Here is a 22,430-nt window from a genome sequence, read left to right as displayed (position 1 = left end):
CAAACCAACAGCCAGAGATAACCTTGCTAATTATGCCCCTTTCCTTGATCTTTTTTTGAAATGAAATGGTTCTGTTACCGGTAGAGGGTCTTGACACAAATTGTCCAGGTTCTTGGCGTTTTGAACAAAGAACTGGACAAAATGCACAGCAAAGCAAGGTAAGAATGAATCAACAAAAGCAGAGATTTATTGAAAATACATGCCACAGTGTGGCAGCCGGCCAAGCAGCAGCTTAAGGGCCTGGATGTAGAATCTTCTTGGATCCAAACACCCCCTAGAGGTTTCCCATTGGCCACTTAGGTGTTCACTCCACCTAAATTAAGTGGTGTCCCCCAAAAGTGAAGTTACAAAGTTACAACCACTTCAGTGGTTGCTTTTTGCAACCAATCAGAGGTACTTTCAATTTACCATCTGCAGGTCAGAAAGGGTGGGCATTGGCAAAGGGAGTAACCTCTGATCCTTTTGTTACTTATGTGTGGAAAAGTTGGGGTTTTTCTTTTGATTTAGTTCTAGGAAGTCAGGGTGAATTGGCTTTCAGTTCCCTGCCTCCAGACCCTATTCTGCCTCAGTTCAAATACACAAAACCTAACAAATACCTATATGACCACCATCCACAACTAATCAATGGCAGTGTCTATTTGTTTGACTTTTCCCCCCTATTTTACAAGAAGCAAAAGCACCTCTGGACTCCACCAGATAGCTATGTGCAGCCACTCCAGCATGATGTTCTCAGGGTAACTAGACTTCTTACACTGGCTCCACGTGCAAGTTCTCCCAGCAAACAAGATAGAGGTTTCAAGGCCTTTTATGACCTCACCCTGGAGGCCACACCACATCTGTATTTCATTGTATTTCATTGGTAGCAGTCACAAGCTGCCCAGATACAAGGCAGAGGGACAGACGCCCCACTTCTTGATGGGATGAGTGGCAAAAAACATCTGTGACCATGTTTAAAACCCAGAAGATTTGGCTGTTACAGATTTGTGAAATTTTTAAAAGTTAAAAATTATTTAAAAAAAATAAAACCCAGGAGACAAGGTAGTGGAAGTGTGTCCCTCCCATTCACTGACCAAGGTGAGGGGCCTCTAGTCCTTTGCTGCTGACCTTCAGCTTCCCTTCCTCTTAAAAAGGGGTCCTAATTGGGGAGAGATGGCTGAAGAGTTACCATAAAATACCAAGTAGGAGCCAGGTGCAGTGGTTCACATCTTTAATCCCAGCAGTTTGGGAGGACAAGGTGGGAGGATCGCATGAGCCCAGGAGTTCAAGACAAACCTGGGCAACATAGCAAGGCTCTGTCTCTACAAAAAACGAAAAGAGTACAAAGTAGGGCCATTTAGTATGGTTTCATGTTTATTAAAGGTCTTAAGTTTTAGATTTTTGAAGTTATCACCAGTAAAATATCCAGCTGTGGTCTTGTGTTGAGTGTTGAAGATGTTATTTAAATGCAGATATGTAAAATATACCACAATTTTTGTGCTATTTTAATTTTCTAGGAGCCTTAAAAAATGTGTGGCTACTGAAACTGTACCCCAAAGAGTTAAAGAAATCAGTAACTAACATAAATTCTTGAGTCTGCAGGATGGCAGATGAGAAACAACTTGCTGGCCAGGTGCAGTGGCTCACGCCTGTAATCCCAGCACTTTGGGAGGCTGAGGTGGGTGGATGACTTGAGGTCAGGAGTTCAAGGCCCGGCATGTTGGTGGGCACCTGTAGTCCCAGCTGCTTGGGAGGCTGAGGCAGGAAAATCACTTGAACCTGGGAAGTGGAGGTTGCAGTGAGCCTATATCACACTATTGCACTCCAGCCTGGGTGCTGCAGCTAAACTCCTTCTCAAAAAAAAAAAAAAAATGGAAAAGAGAAGAAACAACTTGCTGAAATGCTGACGAAATGCTGAAATTCCTTCCTTATGAGATAGAAGAACAAGAAGAAGAAATCTGTTGGAGCTAATAAGGCTGACTGGAGTCTGCACAGAACGAGCTTGCTGACGTCACAGCCTGAATTTTCACCACAGGTTTCATGCTGTCCCTGAATTTGCATGAGACCCATTACGTAGCCTGAAGAGATAACTGTGAAAGCCCAAGGACTTTCCAGACGTCCCCTTTCCTTCCGCTAATCACCTACTAATCTCAGAATCCACCACCTGAATCTTTTCTAATAAAAATAACTGCCTTAAAGCCAACATGGGACAGCTTTGAGCTTGATATTCTTGTCTCCTTGTGAGTCGACTTGCAATACAAAGCTTTTCTTTTTTCAGAAACCCAGTGTCATGGTATTAGCTTCTAGGGTATCAGGCTGGAATGCAGTGGTGCAATCATGGCTCACTGTAGCCTCGATCTCCTGGACTCATGCGGTCCTCCCACCTCAGCCTCCCAAGCAACTAGGACCACAGGCATTTGCCACCATACCTGGCTAATTTTTGTATTTTTTTGTAGAAATGGTATCTGACTACGTTGTCCTGGCTGGTCCCATGTTCTTGGGCTCAAGTGATCCTTCTGCCTATGCCTTCCAAAGTGCTGGGAAATGCCTCCCAGACTGGAAATATGGGATGGCTTCCCAGTTGTTAAAACACCCTGATTTGGGAGCTGATTGCTTATAAACACTAAGGAAAAGCTAAGAGCTGAGTTTGCCTTCCCATTCTGTTCTCAGGTTTCTTTCCTTATAGAGAGGTTCTGATCATCTACAAGTTTGGCTAAATCTGGGGTGTTTCTCCACTGATTTCCTAAATGTTTATAGTCTTTTTTTTTTTTTTTTTTTGAGACGGAGTCTCGCTCTGTAGCCCAGGCTGGAGTGCAGTGGCCGGATCTCAGCTCACTGCAAGCTCCGCCTCCCGGGTTTACGCCATTCTCCTGCCTCAGCCTTCCCGAGCAGCTGGGACTACAAGCGCCCGCCACCGCGCCCGGCTAGTTTTTTGTATTTTTTAGTAGAGACGGGGTTTCACCATGTTAGCCAGGATGGTCTCGATCTCCTGACCTCATGATCCGCCCGTCTCGGCCTCCCAAAGTGCTGGGATTACAGGCTTGAGCCACCGCGCCCGGCCTATAGTCTTTTTTTTGTAAAATTGGTGATTCAATTTTATTCTTCTCTGAAGTAACAATAGATGTAGAGTCAGACATTTCTTCTGCTTTGAAGAATCTGCATTTTCTCTCCTGATCTCAAAACCTGTAAGAAGAAAAAGAAATTGCAGTTATCACCTTGTCCAAGGAGAAAGAGAGAGGCAGAAAAAAGAGTTGTATTAAAGTAGTAGAGAGAAAATAGAAACTGCTAAATAGAATCCCAAAGGCTTTTATTCCAAGTAAGGCTGAATTTTTCTTTTCTTTCTTCCTGTTTCTTTCCAGTGAACACTCACCTCTCCTGGAGTCAAGTCATTGTTTCTTTCCTTTGGAATCCTGCTATTCCTGCACCCATGGCTCTTCTCTATGCTCCAATGGGAAGTACAGGTCAGGGTTTGGGACTAGATATACTGGTCATAAGAAATACAGGGAACATGATAGTCTGGGTCACACTGATTTTTCCTGAGTTCAGGCTGATTTCCAGGACAGATGGCCTCTCCATATTCATTTCCTTCTAAATTAGGATTATTTCACCTGGAGCCTCTAACAGGCAGTTGGCATTTTTTGAGACAGGGTCTTGCAGTGTCTCCCAGGCTGGACTGCAGTGGCACAATCTCAACTCACTGTAGCCTTGACCTCCCAGGCTTAAGGGATCCTCCCACCTTAGCTTCTAGAGTAGCTGGGACCACAGACATGTGCTACCATGTCCTGATAATTAAAAAAAAATTCTGTAGAGAGAAGGGCTCTCTCTGTTGCCCAGGCTGGTCTTGAACTCCTGGCTCAAGCAATCTTCTTGCCTCGGCCTCCCAAAGTGCTAGGATTACAGGTGTGAGCCACTGTGCCTAGCATAACAGGCAGTTTTTCAACATTAGAACAAAATCTAGGAGTGCAGAAGGCTTACTGCAAAAATAATAAACAGAACAAAAACAAAATAGGGGGAAGATCCTTTTGTGCTCAATTCAAAGCTCTTCTCCAGTCTCTGGGAAGAGGAGTGAATTAATTCTGCTAACGTCAATGCACTGATTTAGTTTTACCTCATTTTTTTGAATATTTTGATAATAAAATTATCTACGTTAGAACCAAAATATCAAGTTAATCGTCCTAAAATTCTGACTATATTAAAACTGAGAACTATTCTCTTATTGAATCCAAGAGAAGAGAGAGGTAAATGTGATAGTTAAACTATGTCCTGGATTAATTTCAGTTAAGAGACTTTCAAATAAGAATTGGTATCTGAGGCCGGGCGCGGTGGCTCAAGCCTGTAATCCCAGCACTTTGGGAGGCCGAGACAGGCGGATCATGAGGTCAGAAGATTGAGACCATCCTGGCTAACATGGTGAAACCCCGTCTCTACCAAAAAATACAAAAAAAACTAGCCAGGCGAGGTGGCAGGCACCTATAGTCCCAGCTACTCAGGAGGCTGAGGCAGGAGAATGGCGTAAACCCGGGAGGCAGAGCTTGCAGTGAGCTGAGATCCGGCTGGGCGACAGAGTGAGACTCCATCTCAAAAAAAAAAAAAAAAAAGAATTGGTATCTTAACTGGTTTGGTTGGCAACCAGCAAAAACAATCTTTGCACATTTGTTTTAGTTGAAGCCTAGAATTAGATTGTCTTGATATTAACCAAAACAAATATCTAACAGTGTTTCCATCAATCCAGAAAATTAGTAAAATGTTCCCCAGTGTGGTCTCCCACGTGTCCTGCCATGCCTTCCCTGACAAAAGTTTGGGTTGTACCCTCTTTCCAAGTTCTTTCCTCTCCCTCCTCATCTCTGACAGTTTATTGGTCTGAAAAAAAGCAAAACAAAAAACGCCGGGCATGGTGGCTTATGCCTGTAATGCCAGCACTTTGGGAGGCCGAGGTGGGCGGATCACCTGAGGTCGCGAGTTCGAGACCAGCCTGACCAACATGGAGAAACGCTGTCTCTACTAAAAATACAAAATTAGCCGGGCATGGTGGCACATGCCTATAATCCCAGCTACTAGGGAGGCTGAGGCAGGAGATTCGCTTGAACCTGGGAGGTGGAGGTTGTGGTGAGCTGAGATCTGTGCCATTGCACTCCAGCCTGGGCAACAAGAGCAAAACTCCGTCTCAAAACAAAACAAAAATAGGTTGGTAAATAGTGATCTAATATGCAAATAGAGGAATACGTCTAAATACTAACATTATCAAACAATATTAGTAAGACAGTTTGGTTAACGTTAATCCAAAGGAAAATTTAAACTCCAGAACATTTAATCAACATATAAGTGGAGTAAAATGCGTCATATACCTTTTCATGAAGAAAGGTAATATATTTCATATTAATAAAAATAAAATGCATTTCAAATGAAATGCCATTTAAATTTGCTATTTTTTTATGATCAGATTTCAAAGCTAGGAATAGGATCAAAGAGCATGTGGTACAGGTAAAAGAAAACCCTAAGTCCAGTGCTTTGGGAGGCTGAGGCGGGTGGATCACCTGAGGTCAAGAGTTCGAGACCAGCCTGGCCAACATGGCAAAACCGTGTCTCTACTAAAAATACAAAAATTAGCCGGTGTGGGGGTGTGGTGTCTATAATCCCAGCTACTCAGGAGGCTGAGGCAGGAGAATCACTTGAACCCAAGAGGCGGAGGTTGCAGTGCGCTGAGATCCTGCCACTGCACTCCAGCCTGGGTGACAGGGCGAGACTCCAGGTACTGTTCTAAGCATCCTGTGTAGCTCAGCTTATTTCTTCCTAACCCAGTGATATGAGGTGAGGTGCGTATAGTATTCCCTCAAAATAGATGAGGAAACTGAGGTTTGGTGAGATTACATAATTTGCCTGAGATTACATAGTAAATGTCGGAAAAAAGTGGTTTTGAGGCTACAGTCTAGAATTTATGTCTCTTGAAATAGGAATGTCTAATGATCGTGCCACTGCACTTCAGCCTGGGCGACAGAGCAAGACCCTATCTCAAAAACAAAAAAACAGGAACGCCTAAAACCACCAGAATGGTCCTAGGGAGCAAACAAGATTTTCCAAACTGGACCTTGAGTGCTATGGGGTCGCTGGCTCTGCATTTGCCACGACAGCCTGTGGATCTGTCATCTTCCCTGGAATATAATAAGAAAAAAAAGGCCGGGCGTGGTGGTTCACGCCTGTAACCCCAGCACAGTGGGAGGCTGAGGCGGGCAAATCACTCGAGGTCAGGAATTCAAGACCAGCCTGGCCAACATGGTGAAACCCCGTCTCTACTAAAAATACAAAAATTAGCCGGGCGTAGTGGCGGACACCTGTAATCCCGGCTACTCAGGAGGCTGAGGCAGGAGAATCGCTTGAACCCGGGAGGGGGAGGTTGCAGTCAGCTGAGACTGCGCCATTGAACTCCAGCCTGGGCAACAAGAGCAAAACTCCGTCTCGGAAAAAAATAAATAAATAAAATAAGATAAAATATCAGTACTCTTTTCACCTAGTCATCCCAAACCGACCTCTTCAATCCCATATTACCCTCTACTATCATGGTAACCTCACCTTTGGTGACAGACTAGCTGTGTGACCCCAGGCAAATGACTTATCTCAGTGCCACCACCTGTTGGAAGAGGCTGGTAATAGCATCTGCTTCATACAAACGTGTTTTCAGGATGGATCTGCATATAAGCGCTCAACACACGGTAACTGGTTGTCAGATTCAATCCCAGGACGCTTCCATTTGCGGATCTCACGGCCCGGAGGACCTGGGCCGCCTCACAACTGGGCAGCCCCGCTCACCGACACAAAGCTCACAACCGCGCCCAATAGGGAATCGGCCCTGCGGCCCTCCTGCCACTCGCCCCCAACTATCAAAGTCCACGGCGGAGCTGGAGGCAGATCCCGCCCTTGCTGGGCTGGGCAAGAGACTGAAACTTGGAGAATGCACTGCAGGCGCCGCACGTCTCGGGCAGGTTTAAAATCCGATCTAAAATCGGAAGCAGGTGCCGCGAACCCGGCCCCAAGCGCTCCTCTGGGACGTCCAGCCGCAGAAGAGAGCCCAAAGCACAGCAAGGGGTCTGCGAGGGACATGGGGTTTCAGAATCGCCCGGCTCTTGGGCCCTCCCCCAGGGCGCACGCGCAGTCGCGAGGCCGCACCGCGGACTGCATCTCCCAGCAGGCCCCGCGCCGCAGGCCACGCGGCGCCACTAACTGGGCGGGCGGCTACCTCCCTAGCCTCCCCGAGATGCCGAGGAGGCCGCAGGGGCGAGTGGGACCATCTTTAGCCAGCCCAGAGTACCCGAAGCGGGTGGGGCCTGGCTTGGGGAAGGATTCATCGGGGGAAGCTTATTAACAATTCAGATTTCCAGGCCTCGCCCCGACACGGACGCACTGGAGAGCGCGTGGCCCTGGGATCTGCGTTTTCGCAAGCCCTCCGGAGTAATTCTAACCCAGGTTGCCCGCCAGTCACAACCGCCTCGGGCTTGTTTTCTTCGCTTGGATGCAGCGGCCCTGCCCCAGCCACTCCCAGAATCTCAGGACGCGCCCCGTGGCCCCGCTTCTCGTCTCCAATTGGTCCCTCGCTCGTCCCGCCCCCGCAGGCAAATCTTCCCTTCTCATTGGTAGGTGGTGAGTGTGTGGCGAACCCTGACCCAATGGGCGATGTAGTTCGCAAAACGTGACCCGGAAGTTGGTCACGAGCAGGCGCCGTGGGCTTGTGGACGCCTAACTCCCGCGCTGAGACTTCCGGCGTGGGAGCAGAGGTCTGAGTCCTGCGTGGGTAGCTTGTAGGGTGAGAAGCGCGGCGCTCGGTTCCTGTCTCGGGGAAGTCCTGGCACGGACGGGCTACGGGGCCGGCGTGGCGGCGCCTGGGACCTACTGAGGCCTAGGCGTCGGAGCCGTCCGCGCCTGGGCTGGAGCGGGGCCCCTTGGCGTGGACTGGGAGCCCCCGGCCCTGGGCTGCAGCCGGCGCCGTCTCTCCTTACACGGGTTCAGGGCGCCTTCGTAGGCGGGCACGGCTGGTTTCGGGCTAAGGCGCTCTGGAGACCCGACGATGGCGTCGGGCCCGAGCCCCCAGGAACGGGAAGGGCTCCTGATAGTGAAGCTGGAGGAGGACTGCGCCTGGAGCCAGGAGCTGCCCCTGCCTGACCCAGGGCCGAGCCCCGAGGCCTCCCACTTGCGCTTCAGACGGTTCCGCTTCCAAGAGGCAGCTGGTCCTCGCGAAGCCCTCAGCCGGCTCCAAGAGCTTTGCCATGGGTGGCTTCGGCCTGAGATGCGCACGAAAGAGCAGATCTTGGAGCTGCTGGTGCTGGAGCAGTTCCTGACCATCCTGCCCCAGGAGATCCAGAGCAGGGTGCAGGAGCTGCATCCGGAGAGTGGCGAAGAAGCGGTGACCCTTGTGGAGGATATGCAGAGAGAGCTTGGGAGACTGAGACAACAGGTGAGAGAGAGAGCGAGCTGTTTTATCTGTGGTTTGTTTAGCCCCGAGGACTGGGACATTGCGCCCCCGGTCGAATTCAAGTAAATTGCCCTGAGCAGACCTTACATGGGGAAGAACACTCATCCTCCAGATTTTCCCCAAATGAACAGAAAGCAGTGAAGAGTGCCCTGTTTCCACGCGGAGGCAGTGTCCCTGGAACAGTTAGTGTTAGCCGTGGAGTTAGATCGCCAGCATTCAAATCCTCAATCTGCTAGTACTAGCTTTGTTACTTTGCCAAGTTACTTGATGTCTTTCGGCCTGTTTTCCTACTCGTAAAATGAGAATATTAACATACTTTATAGGGCTTACAGGGAGAGCAGCGTGTAAAGTTGTGATAACACTGCTAGCTTATAATGAGTGCTTAGTACTTGTTAGCTGCTGTTATATTAGGGTCTACGGTCTGGTCTTCTGCAAAGCTGGGCCTCCGTTAATTGTGAACTTTGAAAGATAATTTGGCACTGAGGCCCTGAGGTCATTGGCCCCCAGGGCTACCCCAATTTAGCTTATCCTATAGTGAGGAATAGAAGCACCTAGGAAAGGTGGGGAGAGCAAAAGGGAGTGAGGTGTATCTTAAGAGCTGTGTGGGGAAGGTGTGCTCTGGGAGTGGGCCCTTTCCCTAACCCCTCGCCCTGCACAGGGGATCAAAAAAGCCTTTAGTGTAAACCAATTTTCTGTTGCCTGGGCCCTAAGGGATGGCCTGAGGTTCTCTGTTGAAGGCTTGCTCTCAGTATCCTATACTAATTTCCCTTCCCTTTGGGCCCTGTTGTGATGATGAGTGATGTGGGTTGGTTCCCAGGTCACAAACCATGGGCGGGGAACAGAAGTGCTTTTGGAGGAGCCTTTGCCTCTGGAAACAGCACGAGAGTCACCGAGCTTCAAGCTGGAGCCAATGGAGACTGAGCGAAGCCCTGGCCCCAGGCTGCAGGAGCTGCTAGGCCCCAGCCCCCAAAGGGACCCCCAGGCTGTAAAGGAGAGGGGTGAGGCACAGTTATCTGGGCAGGTGGGAGGGAGGAGGGGCTTGGGGGTTGCCCCCGACACAAGCAGGATGTCGCATTGGTTCGAAGGAGAAGGAATTGCTGAAGTTAAGGTTCACACATGTGGAATGAAAGACCTGCAGTTGGTGGTGTGGGTTCTCCTGGGGCTGGGGGAAGGGAAGGGAGTCTCAGTGGAGCCCTTTTTTATGTAGAACAGAGGCGATTTAGAACCACTTGAATGATGAGGGGTTTGGAGTGCTACTCTTGGTATTCCTTCCCTTTAACCCTGTCATTTTGGATATCAGTTTATTAGGCCTTTGGGCAGTTTAGTGTCATCCCCAAAAGCAGAGACTGGGTGTTGGGGAATGGATACTGTGTTTTAATAATCCTTGGGTTGCCAAGAGTTAGGAATGCCATTCTCATTATAATTTCTGTCACCTTCAGCATTATCTGCTCCCTGGCTTTCTCTTTTTCCTCCTGAAGGGAACATGGAAGACAAGGAGATGACTGGGCCCCAGGTGATGTGGAAGTTTCCATTGTCTTCCCCCAGCACCCTTCCTCTGCTGAGTGTTGGGGGTGGGGGGTTCTCCACGTGGAAGGTCCTTTCTCCCTTACCACAGCGTCTCCCGCACTGCTTTTGTCTCTTTCACACCTCACTTGTAGACCTGACACCCTTCTTCCCCTATGACGTGTGCTTGGCATCCCTGGATTTTGCCCCTTTAACCCATGATTCTGCTTGAATTGTTCTTGGTGCATCAGGGGCTAAAGGAGATCTTGTGCTGTTTCAGTTGCCTGAGAGCTTAGAGGACGTGGCAATGTACATCTCCCAGGAGGAGTGGGGGCATCAGGATCCTAGTAAGAGGGCCCTCTCCAGGGACACGGTGCAGGAGAGTTATGAGAATGTGGACTCACTGGGTAAGGACTTCTTTTCCAGGGATGATGACTGCGCCATTTCTGACCAGGATTTTGCCCCTTATTCATTCACCTCCTGGACACAGACTCTGAGTTTTGCCAAGAAGCCTCCACAGGAGACTTCCCTTTGTCTAAAGTTCCCTGTATGAGAGTCATGTATCTGCCAAGTGGCACAGTTGGCACAGGCAGCCCTGGACTGGAATCCCAGCTGCCAGAGCCTAAGGCGAGTCTGAGCCATATGGACTTCCCAGGGCAGAGCAAATCCAATGCAGTGAAAACCTGCCAGCGTCACACACATGCAGTGTCCCAGGATGCTGAGGGGGCTCTAAATGGTTAATTCCTTGCAGTTTTGAGATGCTTATTCTTCTGAGCTTGCCAGTGTTTCCTGTGCTCCATTACTGTTTCTGGGCTCATCCCCAAAGACAAAAATTTCAGGGGTAGTGGGATCAACATTCCAGCCTATCATCTCTCACAGACCATAAAAATTTAGAAAGCGGGGAGGGTCTTGTGGAAATTTGGAAACAATGTATAGCTCTAAATCATAAATTAGGATGCACCTATGTCTTGTACTGTTACTCAGAGTTTTAAAATTATGCCTGCGGAATATGACACACTGACATATGGTTGGATTTAGGTGGAGGATATGCTGGTATGTATTATACAATTCCCTCAACTTTTCTGTATGTATGAGAAATTCTTTTAATGAAAAGTTGGGGGAAGTCTTAAGACTGTGTGTACATTATGATTATACCTATGTTGAAACACACCAGTAGAAAGACTCACTGCAGGCTGGGCATGGTGGCGCCTGTAATCCCAGCACTTAGGGAGGCTGAGATGGAAGGAGTGCTTGATCCCAGGAGTTCAAGACCAGCCTGGGCAATATAGGGAGACCCTGTATCTTTATTAAAAAAAAAAAAAAAAAAGGTATCCTGGTGTGGTAGTGTGTACTTTTGTAGTCCCAGTTACTCAGGAGGCTGAGGGGAAAATCACCTGAGCCCGGTAGGTCAAGACTGCAGTGAACTATGATGATGCCACTGCACCTCAGCCTAGGTGAGAGTGAGACTCTGTTTCAAAACAAACAAAAAAGACACACTGCACATTGTTTCCATATATCAGGTTTGCCTAAAAAGTATCATGATTATACATTTGTTGACACTAATTCTGTAAACGCAGTCTCGGCTCACCATAACCTCTGCCTCCCAGGTTCAAGTGATTCTCCTGCCTCAGCCTCCCAAGTAGCTGGGATTACAGGCATGCGCCACCATGCCTGGCTAATTTTTTGTATTTTTAGTAGAGACGGTTTCTCCATGTTGGTTAGGCTGGTCTTGAACTCCTGATCTCAGGTGATCCACCCACCTCGGCCTCCCAAAGTGCTGGGATTACAGGCGTGAGCCACCGCACCCGGCCTTTTATTTTTTTCTTTTTTTTTTTTTGAGTGATGAGTCTCACTCTGTTGCCCAGGCTCCTCTCGAACTTCTGGGCTCAAGCAATCTTCCTGGCTCAGCCTGTGTGCCACTGTACCAGTTTCCATATTACTTTTCACTGCTGTGATGTCCAAAGTTGAACATGGCCCTTTTAGTGAGAGATTGCTAAATAGCAAAAGATCACATTACAGCTTGTTGGAATTAAACTTCTGTTGGAGTCCATGTTTGCTGGAGGTGGAGGTTTTTGTTTTTCTTTTTGGCACAGCACAGAAATGGCACTTGTGGGTTTTAATCTCATGGTCCTCTTAGAGCCCTGGGTCCTTTTCTGATTGTCTATTATGTTATATTTTCTTTCCCTGGAGTTGCCCAGTCAAATTAGTTCTATTTTGTATTTATATGTAGAGACAAGGTTCTTTTATGATATTAAATGTATTATTCAAGGAACTGACAATGTTCATTTTATAGTAGTTTTAATTACAGTAGTGTACATTCTCATTGCAAAAAAACGTACCAGCCGGGCGCGGTGGCTCACGCCTGTAATCCCAGCACTTTGGGAGACCGAGGTGGGCGGATCACGAGGTCAGGAGATGGAGACCATCCTGGCTAACACGGTGAAACCCTGTCTCTGGCCGGGCGCGGTGGCTCAAGCCTGTAATCCCAGCACTTTGGGAGGCCGAGACGGGCAGATCACGAGGTCAGGAGATCGAGACCATCCTGGCTAACACGGTGAAACCCCGTCTCTACTAAAAATACAAAAACTTAGCCGGGCGAGTTGGCAGGCGCCTGTAGTCCCAGCTACTCGGGAGGCTGAGGCAGGAGAATGGCGTAAACCCGGGAGGCGGAGCTTGCAGTGAGCTGAGATCCGGCCACTGCACTCCAGCCTGGGTGACAGAGCGAGACTCCGTCTCAAAAAAAAAAAAAAAAAGAAACCCCGTCTCTACTAAAAATACAAAAAATTAGCTGGGCGTGATGGCAGGCGCCTGTAGTCCCAGCTACTCGGGAGGCTGAGGCAGGAGAATGGCGTGATCCCAGAAGGCAGAGCTTGCAGTGAGCCAAGATCGTGCCACTGCACTCCAGCCTGGGTGACAGAGCGAGACTCCGTCTCAAAAAAAAAGAAAAAAAAAAATTGGCTGGGCTTGGTGGCTCACGCCTGTAATCTCAGCATTTTGGGAGGCCGAGGCAGGCAGATCACTTGAAGTCAGGATTTGGAGACTAGCCTGGCCAACATGGTGAAACTCCGTCTCTACTAAAAATACAAAAATTAGCCGTGTGTGGTGGTGCATGCCTGTAATCCCAGCTACTTGGGAGGCTGAGGCAGAAGAATTTCTTGAACCTGGGAGGCAGAGGTTGCAGTGAGCCGAGATGATGCCACTGCACTCCCGCTTGGGCGACAGAGTGAGACTCTGTCTCAATAAAAATTGTCTCCCTCCCCTAATTTCTTTCTCTAGAGGTATCCACTGGGGACAGTTTGTGTATATTCCAAGTAACTGCTGTCAGATTTATGGAGCATTCTGTATCTATCCACTGAGGGCAGGGAACAAGACTATCTTTGTTTCCCTACCCTGGTAGAGGAAAGTGACAATACAGAAATCTGTTTCTTTCATTGTGAACAGAGTCTCACATTCCCAGTCAGGAGGTCCCAGGCACCCAGGTGGGACAAGGAGGAAAGCTATGGGATCCCAGTGTGCAGAGCTGCAAGGAAGGCCTGAGCCCCAGAGGCGCAGCTCCAGGTAAGGAATGAAGACGAGTGGCCTGCCCAGCAAGCAGCAAGGTTCTCGCAGTTAAGAGTGAGGCATGATTTTGTTTTGTTTTGCTTTGAGATGGAGTTTCATTTTTGTTGCCCAGGCTGGAGCGCAGTGGTGCGATCTTGGCTCACCACAACCTCTGCTTCCCGGGTTCAAGCGATTCTCCTGCCTCACCCTCCCAAGTAGCTGGGATTACAGGCATGCACCACCACGCCCTGCTAATTTTTTGTATTTTTAGTAGAGTTGGGGTTTCTCCATGTTGGTCAGGCTGGTCTCCAACTCCTGACCTCAGGTGATCCACCCGCCTCAGCCTCCCAAAGTGCTGGGATTACAAGCGTGAGCCACCATGCCCAGCAGAATGAGGCATTTGAGGATTTGGGTGCAGGGCCAGCCCACCACAGCTGCCAGAGAGGTACATTATGTCCTTTCCTCCTGCCATTCTCCATCCCAGTGAGGCAAGTGAGGAACCCAGGGTGCAGAGTTCAAGGAGGCCCTTAACTCTTGAGCTCACTTGTCCCACCCTAGTCTCAGCCCTGCTTCATCCCACCCATTCCTGAGGGGCAGAAGCGAGAGGCTCAGCTGGAAAGGAAAATTGTAAGACTGGTCTTGGCTCTGATTCCTTGATCAGTGGCCCCACCCTTTATCCTGATGCTTCTCCAGAGTGTTTTACCTTTAGGAGAGGATGGGAGACTGAGGTAGAAGCAGCCCTTCTGGGCCGCTGACCTAACAGGCAGCAGCAGACAGGTGGGATTTTCTTTTCTCCAGCATAGAAATAATATACGGGTTTGGTGTCTCTCTTTCTACCAGGAGAAGAGAAATTTGAGAACCTGGAAGAAGGTGTTCCATCTGTGTCCTCTGAGAACACCCACCCTCAGGTGCTGCTTCCTGACCAGGCCAGAGGAGAGGTGCCCTGGAGTCCTGAGCTGGGAAGACCTCGTGACCGGCAGCAAGGGGATTGGGCGCCTCCCCCAGAGGGTGGAATGGAGCAGGCCTTGGCAGGAGCCTCAAGTGGCAGAGAACTGGGGCGACCAAAGGAACTGCAGCCGAAGAAACTCCATTTATGTCCCTTGTGTGGCAAAAATTTCTCTAACAACTCAAACCTAATTAGGCACCAGAGAATACATGCAGCTGAAAGACTGTGTATGGGTGTGGACTGCAGTGAAATCTTTGGTGGGAACCCACGTTTCCTGTCACTACACAGAGCACACCTGGGAGAGGAGGCCCACAAGTGTCTTGAATGTGGGAAATGCTTCAGTCAGAACACCCATCTGACTCGCCACCAGCGCACCCACACGGGCGAGAAGCCCTATCAGTGCAACATTTGTGGAAAATGTTTCTCCTGCAACTCCAACCTCCACAGGCACCAGAGAACACACACAGGGGAGAAGCCCTACAAGTGCCCTGAGTGTGGGGAGATCTTTGCTCACAGTTCCAACCTGCTTCGGCACCAGAGAATTCACACCGGAGAGCGACCTTATAAGTGTCCCGAGTGTGGGAAAAGTTTCTCTCGGAGTTCACACCTTGTCATTCACGAAAGAACTCATGAGAGAGAGAGACTTTACCCCTTCTCTGAGTGTGGGGAAGCCGTGAGTGATAGCACCCCCTTTCTTACAAACCATGGAGCCCACAAGGCGGAGAAGAAGCTCTTTGAATGTTTGACTTGTGGGAAAAGCTTCCGGCAGGGCATGCACCTCACCAGACATCAGAGAACACACACAGGAGAGAAACCGTATAAATGTACCCTTTGTGGGGAAAACTTCTCTCATAGATCCAACTTAATCAGGCACCAGAGAATCCACACAGGAGAAAAACCCTATACCTGTCATGAGTGTGGAGACAGTTTTTCACACAGCTCCAATCGGATTCGCCACCTGAGAACGCATACAGGAGAGAGACCCTATAAATGTTCTGAATGTGGAGAAAGCTTCTCTCGGAGTTCCCGTCTTATGAGTCATCAGAGAACTCACACGGGTTAGTAACAGTGGGGTTTCTCTTTGCCCCAGGTGAGGTGGCATATTCAGAGGAGCCTGTTGGCAAGAGCTAGTATTCCCTGCCCAGCCAACCAAATGACCTCTGCATTCTTCAGGTAATTGGGGCTCATTGAGAGGGAAGTGCAGAGGCAGCAGAGGATTGGCATAAAACTGAAAAGGAGTTCCGTCTGCATGAGAAAGGATAGCAAGTCTCTGAGGTGACCTCAGGGTGGAATTCTCTGTTAAGTCCACCCTGCCCCAGGGTGCTCCTACCCTCGTGGTCTTTTTAGCCAAGGTGTGATTTAGGCACCTGTCCAGTTTACCTTAACAACTTTGGGAATCCATGTGATGATTTTGATACTTCTTCCACATTTGGGACATTCAGCAGGAGCATTTGGGCTTCTGGGGCCCCTGAGACCAAAGAAGAGGGGCCAAGTGCCCTGGGAAATCAGCTGAAGATCAACAAAAGACTGGTTGTGAGTTGCACCTGTCCTGAAGGCCCCAGTTGGGAAGCCATGGGCAGTCCAGATCAAGCCACCAAGTGCCCTATGACGGCCTAACAGGAGTGCCCATTGGCAGATCACATATGTAAATGTGACCTCAGACAAAAAGGAACCAGAAGACTAAGGGCAATAATAAGGTGGAATTTGCAGGTCAGCCCAGGAATTGGCAGAGGAAGTGGGTGTCTGATAACCCTTTGTGGAGAATGCGATTCCCCACCTGTGTGAGAAAAATAAACAGCTCTGGAGTCTTGTTCCTGACTCCAGAGGAACAAGAGTGTTCTAGAAAAGAGATTCCCTGGAAAATTGAAAATGTGGATCCTAGGGGGGAAATTAGGGATTGTGTCTTTCCATGTTGAAAATGTTTGGATAGGAATAAATATCTTCAGGAAACATACATGTGTGTGAGTCTTCATTGAAAGTCGCTGTCTAGAACCCCGAGTGTTGATCTGTCTCCCCTCTGCCTTGGTCAGAGGCCCTGCTTTCTCATAGACTTACTGTGTTGGTCAGGAAGATTCTGACAAGGCAGGAGACAGGGAGAGGCAGGTGAGGGCCTGGCAGCCTTCAGGCTGGGACTGCCATGTGGTAACAAAGGATCAAGCCAAATGGCTGCTGGGGTGATGCTGTCATAGGGTCTCTAGAAAGCATTCATTCCTTCTGCAGTCTATAGCAGTAAAAATGTTTCCAATTCTTTGTTTAGAATGTTACCGTTCTTGTTCAGTAGCTGAGGAAGATCTGACTCTTGGAGGACAGGATATTTTGGTCTTGACACTGGTTTCCAGGGTAGAAGCTAAGATGGTCCCAGTATAATTGAGTTATTGATTATTAATGGTGGGAAGATACAGGGGATGGCACAATTATTAAGGGAAAACAGTATATTTATTTTTTGGTAGAGACGGGGTCTCACTGTTTGCCCAGGCTGGTCTTGAGTTCCTGAATTCAAGCGCTCTTCCCATCTTGGCCTCTCAAAGTGCTGGGATTACTAGCATTACATTTTACAATGGCATATCAGAAATAGCAATTCTAGTAGTGTGTATCTGTGGAAAACGGGGGAGTATTCTAAGAGCAGGAAATCAGATGCCAGGAAAACACCTCAGGATATGGTCCTGGAGGAAGGTATCCAGCTGTTCTTTGGGTGAAAAAGATGAAGAAACAGTCGTTTGGCAATAGGTTGATGGATATAGCAACTTGAAGTCATGGAAACAGTGCTCCGTTGGTCCTCCTCTCAGCCCTGCCTTAGTTTAGTATGAGTTTTTCTTTGGTTGTCTAAGCCAGTTTTTTAATATCTCACTATTTCTCATTTCTGTAACTTCCTCTTAATCAGCTTGTTCACAGAGGAGGGCAGTGGTGGTGTGGGGGTTGAGGGCAGGGAAGTGGAGGTTTAGGATTAGAGAGATCAGTGTAGGATCAACAGTGGTGGGAGCAGGAACACACTCCAGTGGAGCAGTGCAGGGTCAGCCAGGCTGCTGGTGCCATGAACTGGGTGGAATGTAAAGCTGGTGTTCCTACAAAGCACTCTGGTTAAGATGGCAGTTTATGTGGACAGACTGGAAAGCGCCCCTTCCATCTACTCTCCCTCGGTAACATCACCCACACAGATCTTATGATGTGGTCCAACTGATGCTGCTCATACTTGGAACACTGCAGCTTGAAGCTAGAAAATGACTCTCAGGTATTTGCCCTAAAAAGGCGTTCCAGTGGAAACCTTCACTCAATCTTCAGTCTAGTTCCCCTTCCAGCAAACTTCACATGCGTAGCTGTTCTTGGCTTGTTTTAATGAGATGACATCACAGAAAATAACTACATAAAGCAGCACCATGCCTGGCATGTAAGGAAGTATTTGTGCCAACCGTCGACAGATGATCCAAAAGATTTCCTTCTAAGCACCTAACACTGACTGAGGTCACTAAGACCACAATGGCAGCAATTTCAGGGACTGATGACATCTCCTTCCCTTGTACTCATCTTTCAGAGAGCAGGTCTGATTCCCTTACTGCAGGCCCCCATGAAGTCCGATACCGTTTGACTCTGTGTCCCCACCCAAATCTCATCTCTAATTGTTATCCCCACATGTCAAGGGAGGGACCTGGTGGGAAGTGCTTGGATCATGGGGACGGTTTTCCCCCATGCTATTCTCGTGATACTGAATTCTCCCGAGAGCTGATGATTTTAAAGGTGTGGCAGTTCCCCCTTCACTTGGCGTGCTTGCTTCCCCTTTGCCTTCCACCATGATTGTAAGTTTCTTTTTTTTTTTTTTTTGAGACGGAGTCTCGCTCTGTCACCCAGGCTGGAGTGCAGTGGCCGGATCTCAGCTCACTGCAAGCTCCGCCTCCCGGGTTCACGCCATTCTCCGGCCTCAGCCTCCCAAGTAGCTGGGACTACAGGCGCCCGCCACCTCGCCCGGCTAGTTTTTTTGTATTTAATAGAGACGGGGTTTCACCGTGTTAGCCAGGATGGTCTCGATCTCCTGACCTCGTGATCCGCCCGTCTTGGCCTCCCAAAGTGCTGGGATTACAGGCTTGAGCCACCGCGCCCGGCCTGATTGTAAGTTTCTTAAGGCCTCCCCAGCCACACAGAACTGAGTCAATTAAACCTCTTGTTTATAAATTACGCAATCTCTGTATCTTCATAGCAGTGTGAGAACTAGGTCACTGCAAGAGATGTCCAAGTTAGTGCTTTTTCATACATACTTTTTTACATTAATACTTTACCCACTAGGGGTCTTGTAAAAGAAGCCAAAACCGAGTTTAAGTGGCACTTATGTCAAAGGGAGACTAGCCCTGGGACAATAAGGACCTCTAGCCCCTAAGTCCAAATGGGTACAAAGGGGTCTTGGGAGATGTGGAGTGACCCTAAGCAGCAGCCACACATCCTTAGCAAAGGTAGCACATGAAACCAGCAGGAAGGCTGGTGGGTGAGAAGCAGTGCCACATCTAAGCAGTGTGAAAAGGCCTGGCAGGGTCAGGTTGGGGAGCAATACTGACAAAGCCAGAGGTGGGACACAGACTGGAAGCAAGTGTTTTAAAAGCACTGAATTTCTCAGAAAAACCCATCAGAAGTCACTTTAAAAGTTTTGATTGCTACAAAAAAAAAAAAAAAAAAAAAGTTTTGATTGCTGTAATGAAAGAACTTTTGGGTCTCGGCACTGTAATCTGAAATTTGAGGGCTTAGACTCCACTTTTTGTTTTGTTTGAGATGCAGTCTCGCTCTGTCTCCCAGGCTGGGGTGCAGTGGCGCACTCTCTGCTCACCTCAAGCTTCGCCTCCCGGGTTCACGCCATTCTCCTGCCTCAGCCTCCCGAGTAGCTGGGACTACAGGCGCCTGGCACCACGCCCGGCTAAGTTTTTGTATTTTTAGTAGACACGGGGTTTCACCATGTTAGCCAGGATGGTCTTGATCTCCTGCCCTCGTGATCCACCCACCTCAGCCTCCCAAAGTGCTGGGATTACAGGCGTGAGCCACCGCGCCCTCCCGGCCTAGACTCAGCACTTTTTAAAGAAGAGTTTACTGTAGATTCATTACATTAACTGATACAATTTAGGAATGTGCAAAGTCAGCACTGCTTTAAAACTTGTAATTTTTGTAAATGTTTCACATGCATTTGAAACAACTAAGTATTGTAAAGTGTCTTAATGTGTGTTACAGGAAAACCAACTAGCAAATTTCTTAGCACTAGGAGACTTAATTTTGGGGGTCAGGAACTCAGGAATAGCTAGATGAATTCAAGCAAAATGCATTTATTTATATGAAGTATTTTCTTTTACTCTTCAGTCTAGCTTGCGAGCATTCCCAATTAAAAATTGACTTCTGTTCTTGAAAGGGCAGTTAATATTTCCTTCCCATCATACACTTTTTAATAAGAGCAGCTAAACCTTGCCTGAGTGGTGCAGTGAAGAGGCACTGGGATGATCTAGGTTAAGTTCAACAACGACAAAATGGTTGAGGAAAAACGACTCAGATCACAAAAAAATTCTGATCTTCCAGTTAATGTTACTGTTCTCAATTAGCTACAGAGACACCTTAAATGTCTCAAAAGATTCCGTCAGAAATCTGGTGGCTCTCAAGCATCCCCAACCTGCTCCAAGGAGAGTAATATTTCTCCAGGCAGCGAGAACGGGAAAGAAAAACATTAAGGAGTATCGTTCTCAAGTCCAGGCTATGCTTTTGGACATCATGAGGAATTGCTTGCCCTCCATTACGTCCAGGGGGGCCAGTTCCCTACTGCTGAGGTGCTGCTGCCCTTGAGGGAGTTCTCGGCTCTGCTGGGCTTCTCGGGAGGAGTCCAGCCCCAGCACACGGCACAAGGGTGAGTGCCTGGGCTTCCCGGAGAAGTTCCAGTCCCCAGGAGTGATTTGCAGAACCAGAGACTCCCTTTTCAGGCTTGGGCAAAGCAGACGACTCCTGCTCCGCATCGGCTCACACGCGGCCGGGCCCACGAGCATCCTCCAACCGCCGTCCCGGGCCTCGGGGCTGCCGCTCCCCTCAGCTTCGGCTGTGCCCCTAGAGGTGAAGGCCGCCCTGCGCCCGGTCCCAGCCTTTCCCTCCCCTCTGGCCGGTCCTACTTCCCGCGGCCGTCCTGGGACCTGTGCCCAAACCCCTGGGGCCACGATCACGCCCCTCCCCTTCCTTCCCGCGTTCCCGCCCGGGTGGTGTACGGTGGTTCCGGGCCGCACGCACAGCCGCAGGGGTTTCCTCTCCTAGACTCGAGGCGGTGGCGCACCTGCAACCTCTAAAACTCCCCTGTCGACCCTCGCGGTCTAGCGGGAGGCGCGGAGGGCCGAGCAAGGCGATGGGAGAGCCGAGCCGGGGTGCGTGCGAGCGGGCGCCGGGAAAGCGCGGGGCCGCCCTAGGGGCTGGGCCTCTCTTTAAACAGTGGGAGGCCCACGAAGCGTCTAAAGCCCGAGGCTTCTCTTTTTATTTGAGTTCGCTCTCTTCTGGTACAGGTCGGAAAGAATGGAGAGGGGACAGAAAAGGAAGGCAGGGCAACTGAAGAGGCAGAGTCGAGGCAGAGGGTCAACGGGGCCTGGCCCAGGGCAGGGCAGTGAGGAGGAAGAGTAGAGACGAGAGATCCAGGAAGTGTAGCGGTCAAGACTACATGGGCCGAGACCCGTCTAAAATCGTAGGATGTCCCCCAAAGACCCTGGCCTTGACCTCTTTCCTGCTCTTCTCCGCCAGAGGCCCCCAAGGCAACGGTCCAGGGACCTTTCAGCTTGCCTGGGACATCGCAGAGACTGAGCCCCTGCGTCACAAATTTAAAGCCCATCTCAAAAGTCACGCACTGTCCTCTTAGACACCTCCCCTGCTATCCAAGTCTCAAAGCCCCTTCCTATGTTCACTTTGGTTCCCGCCCTTACACATCCCATGGTGGTTTGTTCTCATTCATTTTCTTGGTTATTCAGAGCTGAATCTCCAACAACATGCTTATTGTCTAGTGACATGAAACAGTTAACAGGAAGTTTCCAGAATCAATGAGTACTTTTGAAAACTGGGGTGACTTTCGGTCACTCTAGGAATTTATCATCACTAAAAAGAATGATGTTTGATGCAAAGACCCAAACTAAAAGGAACTAGAGAACTGCCCAGAGTCCTCATCTGCCATTCCCCTCCACTTCCACAATCCATCCTGTCCCAGGCTTGTAAGGTCTTTCAAAAGAGGCAAAACAACAAGCAAAGAGTAATTACTGCCCTCGCCCGCACCCAACCCCAGCGTGCGGTCATTATGGACTAATCTGAGAAAAAAAAAAAAGTCAAGCTGCTTCATGTGAAAGGTCTCCCACCTTCCACCAAGCTGCAGACTGAATAAGCCAGGGAAGCACAAATCAAGCCAAAACTGAATGTAAAAAGGATGCCCAGTGGCAATGTGGATACACTTTGTCTACAAGTTCTGGGTAATAAAACAAAAAAGAGATAACTACTGAATTTACAAGGTGAAAATATCAGCAGTCACTACTAATAAAAAAGGATCCCACTTACAGCAACAACAAACCTACCTAGGAAGAATAAAAAATATGAGAACTCCATTAAAGGAAAACTGCACTTACAATTTGAAAGGAGAAAAAAGGAATGTAAATTCTTCCCAATTTTACTTAAGTTATGAATAAATTCCCAGAGGGAGTTGGTGTCTGGAGGAGGCTTGAATAAATTTTATGCTGAAGGTGACTCAGGATAGTAAAAATACCTTGTATATTTTCAAACATGGAAAGTGGGCATTTGCTTTTTATTAAAATTCACAGGCTGGGCGCGGTGGCTCACACCTGTAATCCCAGCACTTTGGGAGGCTGAGGCAGGCGGATCACGAGGTCAGGCGTTCAAGACCAACCTGACCAACATGGTGAAACCGCATCTCTACTAAAAATACAAAAATTAGTCGGGTGTGGTGGCGCATGCCTGTAATCCCAGCTACTCAGGAGGCTGAGACAGGAGCATTGCTTGAACCCGGGAGGCGGG

At 48.9% G+C, this 22,430-nt stretch overlaps 1 protein-coding gene across 2 annotated transcripts; it reads left to right on the top strand.

Moving 5' to 3' along the window:
* Positions 1-7,184: 7,184 nt before the first annotated feature.
* On the top strand, positions 7,185-16,380 carry ZNF263 (zinc finger protein 263). 2 transcript variants are annotated; one of them, XM_025370311.1, is made up of 6 exons: positions 7,185-8,419; positions 9,255-9,435; positions 9,916-9,950; positions 10,221-10,347; positions 13,382-13,498; positions 14,321-16,380. In XM_025370311.1, exons 1-6 carry the CDS (start codon positions 8,033-8,035, stop codon positions 15,487-15,489), a joined length of 2,016 nt encoding a protein of 671 aa, XP_025226096.1. In that variant the 5' UTR covers positions 7,185-8,032; the 3' UTR covers positions 15,490-16,380. The 2 variants fall into 2 exon arrangements, with proteins under 2 accessions (XP_025226096.1, XP_025226094.1); XM_025370309.1 differs by having other exon boundaries at positions 9,877-9,950.
* The last annotated feature ends 6,050 nt before the right edge of the window (positions 16,381-22,430 follow it).

Source organism: Theropithecus gelada, chromosome 20 (genome assembly GCF_003255815.1).
Source record: "Theropithecus gelada isolate Dixy chromosome 20, Tgel_1.0, whole genome shotgun sequence".
Taxonomy (NCBI): Eukaryota; Metazoa; Chordata; class Mammalia; order Primates; family Cercopithecidae; genus Theropithecus; species Theropithecus gelada.
Note: the sequence above shows the minus strand (reverse complement) of the source record. Positions and strands in the feature narration are given on the sequence as shown.